We start from the raw sequence: 7197 nt of genomic DNA on the forward strand, positions 1-7197 counted from the left end.
AGCAGAAGAGACTCCCTCAGCCCTTGCTGCAGACCCAGAGCTAAGGAGGCCCTATTGTAATGCCCCAGGGAGGGGTTGTAGGCAGGGTGGCCCTGAAAGATCTCTTAGTCATAGCTTGCTGCATCTTTCTGGACTTGACTTCATTGATAGATTTTTAAATTCCAAAATTAAAAATCCTAGAGACTATAGATGGATAAGGATGAAGCACCCTTCGTGATCTGTATCGACACCAGCATCAGTTCAAACTGAACCAAAACTTTAAAGAGAGGGTAAACATAAAATCTGAAATTACAGTTATCCAAAATCTGGGGGAACCTGGAAACTGTGGCCTACAGGCCAGATTCTTACTCCTCTACCTTTTGTACACCGTTGAGCAAAGAATGACTTATTTTCATTTCTACATACAATAAAATTTTATTTTAAAATGTAAAAAAAGATTCTTAGTTTCCAGATTTCCATACAAAAGAAGGCCACAGTAGACCATCCTTTTTATAAATTCCTGTAAAAGAGATGGAAGAGCTAGATCAGTGGGAAGCAAGTTGGGGAGAATTGGGATTTATTTAGAGCAATCCACCAGCAGAGAGATTCAAGATACAGCCAACCTTTGCAACTCCATACCCTAAATATTTTCTTTTAAAAAGTAGATTTGCTTCAGTGCTATCTGAGCACAGGAGAATTGTCTACATAGTTAAGAAGAATTTGGTTTGAGGTTGCTTCTTCTAACAAAATGCTGTCGTAGAAATATCTGGGAATCAAGAAACTGAGTTCTAGTTCCTTTTCCCTCTACTGTGTGACCTTGGAGAAGTCATTGTCCCACTGAGCCCCAGTTTCCCCCCTCTGTAAAATGAGGGAGTTAGACTAGATGATCCCTGAAGACCTTTTCACCTCTGCCAAATAATGCTTTTACGATATTTCACCAAGAAAGCAAAGAAGCAGGCATAGAATCCTGGACCCCACATGTAGAAGTGATGCAAAGTCTTGCTGGCTAAAATTTAATCAACCCTTCAAATATTTATTCTCCAACACCAGTCTTTCCAAAATTCAGACCTGGTAGGAAATAAAGCTTGGTCAGCCATGCCAAAAGGACTGAGCAAGCCAATGACTTCCCAACTTTTAGAGTTAAATTAAGAAACATTCGTCCATTCCCTCCTCATCTGTAAAATGGGGGCTATAATACCTGCTTTGTGCTGGTTTCCCAGGACTATTATAGACAGTGCTTTTTAAGAAAAGCATCATGGTATAATGGAAAGACTTGGCTTTGGAAGACCTGGTTTGGGGTCCTAATTCTGCTACATGCTATGTGACCCTGGAGGAATCCTTCTCCTCCCTGAGCCTCAATTTCCTTTTCTGTAAAATATGCATAACACTCAAACAACAACCTACTTTGTGGAGTTATTATATAGAAAAAATTTTGTAAACTGTGAAGCACCATACAATGTGAGGAAGAAGAAGAGTTATTAGAAGCAGATCTCAGACCAAAAACAATAATAATAGCAGTAGCTTACATTTGAAGTTTGCAAGGTGCTTGTATAAGATGTTCCAAAAGTCTTAGGGCAGTTTTAAGATTTAGCAGCTTTAAACTGCCTTAAGACTTTTGAGACACCCCCCAAAATTGATTTTGGGTTTAATCTCTAATGAATGACTTCGTTTAGCATAGTCCTTTCTAAAGTGTAAAGTGATCCAACTTGATGACCTAACTTAGACTGTTTAGGAAATGCACAAGGACACTTTTTCCCCCACTCTGGGATCAGATTCTTTCAATGTCTGAGTCCTGTGCACTCAACTAAGAGTTCCAAGATTATATATTTATTTCATGGAATTTTGTGACCATATTACCACTCATCCCATCAATCCAAGCAATGGCAGCTAACAGGCACAGTGGACGGAATGGTAGGCCTGTAGTCTGATCTCAGACACTGACTATGTGACTGAGAAAGTCACTTTACCTCTGTTTGCCTCAGTTTCTTCATTTGTAAAATGGGGGTAATAATGGCACCTATGTCCTAGAGTTGTAAGGATCAAAAGAGATATTAGTGAAGTGCTTAGCCAAGTGCCTGGCCCAGAGTAAATGCTATGGAAATGTTAGCTGTTGTCATAGTTATTATTTATTTAGGGTACAATTATTCAAGAATTCTAGGACCCTTCCTTTTTAGATTTGAGGGGTTTTGTCTTTGTTTTCACCTTTTACTGTTCTCACCTCAAACAAAGCGATAGAGGAGGCAACATTCAGCTTCTATCCCTTTGGATGCTTGGTCAATGATTGATAACAAGGGAAGACATTAGAAGTTATTCGTTAAACTAAGTTTTTCTGTGATTTAAAATTAAGCGTACTTTCCCTTTCCCCTTGTAGCTTGGAAGAATTAGGGCTCCTGCCAAACTGTGAGAGATCCAGCTAGGGGTCGGCGGGGAGGTGTTGTTCTGATGGTCTAGTCAGGCGCAAGCCAGACTTCACGGCACTATTTATTTGTAAAGGCATCTTCTGCAATAAAACTACTTTCAACATTGGGAGCTGTAATAACAAACAAAATTTAGTAGGGGGAAAAAACCAACTCACTCGGTGTGACCATTTGCTTCATTTTTTTAAACCTATTTGGTAACGTGGTATAGTCTATAGTGCGATATTGTGGGAAAAGTATTGGACCGAGATCCGTAAGACCCAGGTTTAAGTCCTGCCTCAATTGTAAACCGAATATGAGAACTTAACTATAGCTATATTGCAATATCACTGGGTCCTTTATAATCTGATGTATTTTATTCATTTAAAAGCCTTCTTCTGAGGAGACCAATCACATAGACTTCATCAGAGTGCTCAGGGTGGTGATCCATAACCAGGCAAAGAGCCCCTAAGCTAGATGATCTCTAAGGTCCCTCGTAGCTCTGACAGCTAGCGGCCATCTATGATGTTTATAAAGCAAAAACCATGATTTAACTAATTCTATACTCTTTAGGACTTTTCCCTTCTGGACTTCATCATAGACACTTTTAATCTCCCTTTGGCTTAGATTTTGCCGTAGTCTCAGAAACCCAAAGTTTACATCCCTTCCAGAGCAAAAATCAGTGACTGGTTTAAAATACCCAGTTGTCACGCTCTGGACCTGAGGTGTCCTATAGCAAGCTCATTGCTTCATCCGCCATATGTCAGCCCATTCCCTGGCTCGTTAACATCCATCAGCAAAGCCTCTTCCCAGAGAGAGCCCCAGCCAAGAGGCCTGTGTGTCTGTTCAGAGTAACACTAACCATGTGCGGGGAAGGCTGGAGGAGCACGCATACTGCTTGCCAGCATTTGATATGTCCGCCAATTTCACAGGGAAACTGATTTCATTGTTCACGCTCAATAAATTCATGATCATCCCTCTAAGCGAGAGAGGAATGAACCGGGCAGGGCTGTATTACTGGGACTGAGCCCCAAATCTGTTAGTCATGTCATTCCTCGATAGGAGAAGATGATGGGGAGGAAAAATTTTTGTCCTCTGGAGAAGTCAGCACAGTGGCCATGGCCTTCTTTACAAAAATAAACTAGTGGGTAGTGGAGAGAAGGAAAGAAAGAGACTCCCTGGATCTCACGAAGCATCTTTCTTCTCTCTTCAGATTCACAGCTACCAACCAGTTGTTATTTTCATTTCTCCCATTTAATTGTTCCTCGTGAGCCCAGTTCTTAACTTGGGGCCATAAATAGATTTTGTGAAATGAGATAAGAAAAGAAAAAAATGGCATCTTTATTTTTAGTAGCCTCTCACTGAAGTGTGGTATTTTCTTCGATTATTTAAAAACATTAGTCTGAGAAGGGGTTCTATAGACTTTATTGGACTGCCAAGGGAATAGGGGATCAGCTTCTTCAAACCTTTGGGGTGTGCCCACATTAACTTTTTCCATCTTTATCTCCTTCCTACTCCCTTTTGCTCATCTTCCCCTTGACCCCTTGTACCCTTTCCCCCCACTCCACAGTACGTATAACTTCTCAGCAGACGGTTTTCATAGTTCAGCGGCAGGGGCCAACCTCTGTCTGGGCTCTGGAGTTCATGGGGGAGTCGACTGGATGAGGAAGTTGGCATTCCGCTACCGACGAGTGAAGGAGATGTACAACATGTACAAGAATAATGTTGGGGGTGAGTGGACAGAAGCCCTGAGAGGGTGGGAAAAAAAGAGACTTCCTCCTACTCTGCTCTTCCACTAATTCACTGTGGGAGTCAATCTGCCTATTTAAATCTCTCCTATTAAATGAGGAGAGCACTCCCTGTCCTGTCTTACAATAAGAATGTTGTTTTGGACTAATGGTATGTGAAAGTGGTGACTTGAAAAATGTAAAGCACAGGAAAGATTTATCGTTTCTCAAAAGAAAAGAAATGCTCCAGTTCCCTTATTATTGATTCAACAAATGTTTATTAAGCACCTACTGTGCCAGATGTTGGGGGGGTGGGGAATTGCAGAATTTAGATGAGGTACTATCCCTATTCTCTGGGAGCCTACAGTCTATTGGGTATGAGAAGGAGGGAGGCTTCCAGTGTCCTTAATAGGACAGCTGCCAAGAAATTTCTTACATTCCACTTCCTGGTGATGTTTAGAGATATTTTTGGCTGGTGATCTACTTTAACAATATCAATGTTTGAGGAAGGAAAGACCAGAGTTCTGCAAACGAACCCTGCATCCTACCTACCGAGCACCTTTCTCTTCAAGGTCTCTAGATCAATCATGTCCCCATCGTGGCTTTTCAGGCAAAAAATTAGCCTAACTCACCTGGGGTGGGAATCTAGGAGAGACTGAAAGAGAAGAGGATTCCTTCGTGGATAACGAACCTCTTGCACTTGCCTATCCTTAACAAGAGGCAAACTCACAAAAATTGCACTGTAGTTCAAGTCAGAAGTCCTAGGCTTGAATGCTGGTTCTTCCATTTAATATGTGGGTGATCTACCTTACTTCTCTCGAGGCCTCAGACTCTTTATCTGTAATATGAAGAGATTGAACTAGAGGATTTCTAAGGTTCTTTCTAGCTCTCAAATCCCATGCTCCTATGAATGAGGCTTGAATAGCGGATTTTCCAGCATTAGAAACAGATCAGGAGGGGAAGGGAGCCACTTTGGCCAGCCCTGCCTTTTATCCCAGCATTATGAGACTAAATGGAGGCAGCTTTAGATAGATCAAGTCACTGGATATCGATGGAACCAGAACTGTAGAACTTTTGCCAGACTTAGAGATTTCTTACTCTTGGCTGTAAGACTAAGTTTTATGAGACACTTGCTTTGTGTTATATCCATTCTGAGTGTTGGATATTAGGAAGAACATTGATAAGCTCAGGAAGATCCAGATGAGGGCGTCAGGGGTAATGAGGGGACTTAAAACCACATCCTCTGGCGATCTCTTAAGACAGTAGAGTTTAGTGATGCACCCACTGGATTTTGGGTCAAGAGACCTGGATTTGAACCCCAGTATGCTTGCATAAATCTTTTAACCTCTCAAAACCCCACTTCCCTCATTATTTATAAAATAATAATAACAATAACAACTAGCATTTATATATTTAGAGTTTGTAAAGAGCATTATAAACATTATCTTTTTATCTTCCCAACAACCCTAAGAGGTGGGGATGATTATTATCCCAATTTTACAGATAAGGCAAATAAAAATGAAGTGACTTGCCCAGGATCACACAGTGAATAAGTGTCTGAGGTGGAATTTGAACTCTGGTCTTCCTGACTCTATTATGCCACCTAGCTGCCTTGTGAAATTAAGGTATTGGACTAGATGATTTCAGGGACCCCTTCCAATCAAAATCCTATAAATTAGGGGTGTGTAGTCTGGAGAAGAGGAGATTTTGAAAGCATTTGATCTCTATTTTCATATAGCTGATAGGTAGGTAATATTGGGAAAGCAGGATTTGATTTGTCCTGTGTCCCCAAAGACACTGGGGATAGTGAATGTTGTAGGGAAGCCCTCTTTAGCTAAGAAATCAATCAGTAAACATCTATTCTAACTTTCTGGCAGCCAGAACTGTCTGGTCATGAAATAGATTCTTTCATAAAATAGTGAGTTCCCCATCTCTAGAAGTGTTGAAGCAGAGGATGGATGCAGCTTTATACTTTTTAATATGAATAGGGATTGGACTAGCTGAACTCTCAGGCCTCTTCCAACCCCCTACTCTGATCCTGTTGAGAGGAAATAGGATGGTCTGGGAAAACGGAGGGAAGGATTCTGTAATTTGTTACTTGCCATGAACTGCCATCTGTTTTGCCTTGAACCACCCGGTCCTCCCAGAAGGTCCCCTAAGCTCCAGGAAATGCCCTGGTCCTCTGTCAGTATTGCTTAATTTTCACATAAGCTGAGGGGAAATTACCAGAGGTGTCATTCTTGGGCCAGGGGTATTGTTAACAACTAGTGGGATATGGAATGGAACAAGCAGTTCTTTGCTCAGGCTGGTGGTTCAGCAGTGACGAGCTGAGTTGGGGAGAGTCAGTCTTGGGAGACAAGACCTGTAGCCAGCAGCCTTCTGTGGGTCACTGGGAGCCCCTGGGCCAGCCTCTGCATGAATCAGGAAAAGGAGAAGACATCTGGGAAGAGAAAGGAAAGTATGGCTGTGTTGGAGGATAATGGGAGAGGCTTAAGAAACGCACCTTTGGGAGGAAGTGATTCAGAGACATGATGGAAGGAGAGAGAAAGAAAGGGCCAAGACTTGAAGCAGAAAGATTTGAGTGAACTTTAGGTGGGTGGGTGGGCAAGGAAACGGAAGCCTGAGAGCATGTCTGGAATAGTGGGAGCTCAAGTCATTACCAGAACTTCTACTTGGCATCCACTTTGTGTGAGAGCCTTGGAGAAGGTGCCATAGGACAGCACAAAGGAAATTGAGTTCAAGATGGAGATAATATATGGTACTAGAAGCACTGATTGTGGTTCAAGAAAGTTGACTTACTGAATGACTATGAGCTCTTCACCTGTCTCAGAATTAGATCTTCAAGGGGCAGCTAGAAAGCTCAATGGATAGAGCACAAGGCATGGAAGCAGGAGGTCTTGGGTTCAAATGTAGCCTCACATACTTCCTGGCTGTGTGATCCTGGGCAAGTCACTTAACCCCCATTGCCTAGCCCTTACTGCTTGCCTGCCTTAGAACCAATCCTTAGTATCATTTCTAAGTCAGAAAATAAGGGTTTAAAGAGAGAGAGAGAGAGAGAGAGAGAGAGAGAGAGAGAGAGAGAGAGAGAGCTGTCT

The 7197-nt window shown here is 42.0% G+C and overlaps 1 protein-coding gene across 1 annotated transcript in view; it reads left to right on the plus strand.

The window, feature by feature from the left end:
• EYA2 (EYA transcriptional coactivator and phosphatase 2) overlaps window positions 1-7197 on the plus strand; it is a 167064-nt gene that overhangs the window by 133726 nt on the left and 26141 nt on the right. Inside the window, exon 11 of the mRNA XM_044663808.1 lies at window positions 3946-4106. Coding sequence (XP_044519743.1) covers window positions 3946-4106 — 161 coding nt within the window. The remainder of the gene's footprint in view (window positions 1-3945; window positions 4107-7197) is intronic.

Source organism: Gracilinanus agilis, chromosome 2 (genome assembly GCF_016433145.1).
Source record: "Gracilinanus agilis isolate LMUSP501 chromosome 2, AgileGrace, whole genome shotgun sequence".
NCBI classification, from domain to species: Eukaryota; Metazoa; Chordata; class Mammalia; order Didelphimorphia; family Didelphidae; genus Gracilinanus; species Gracilinanus agilis.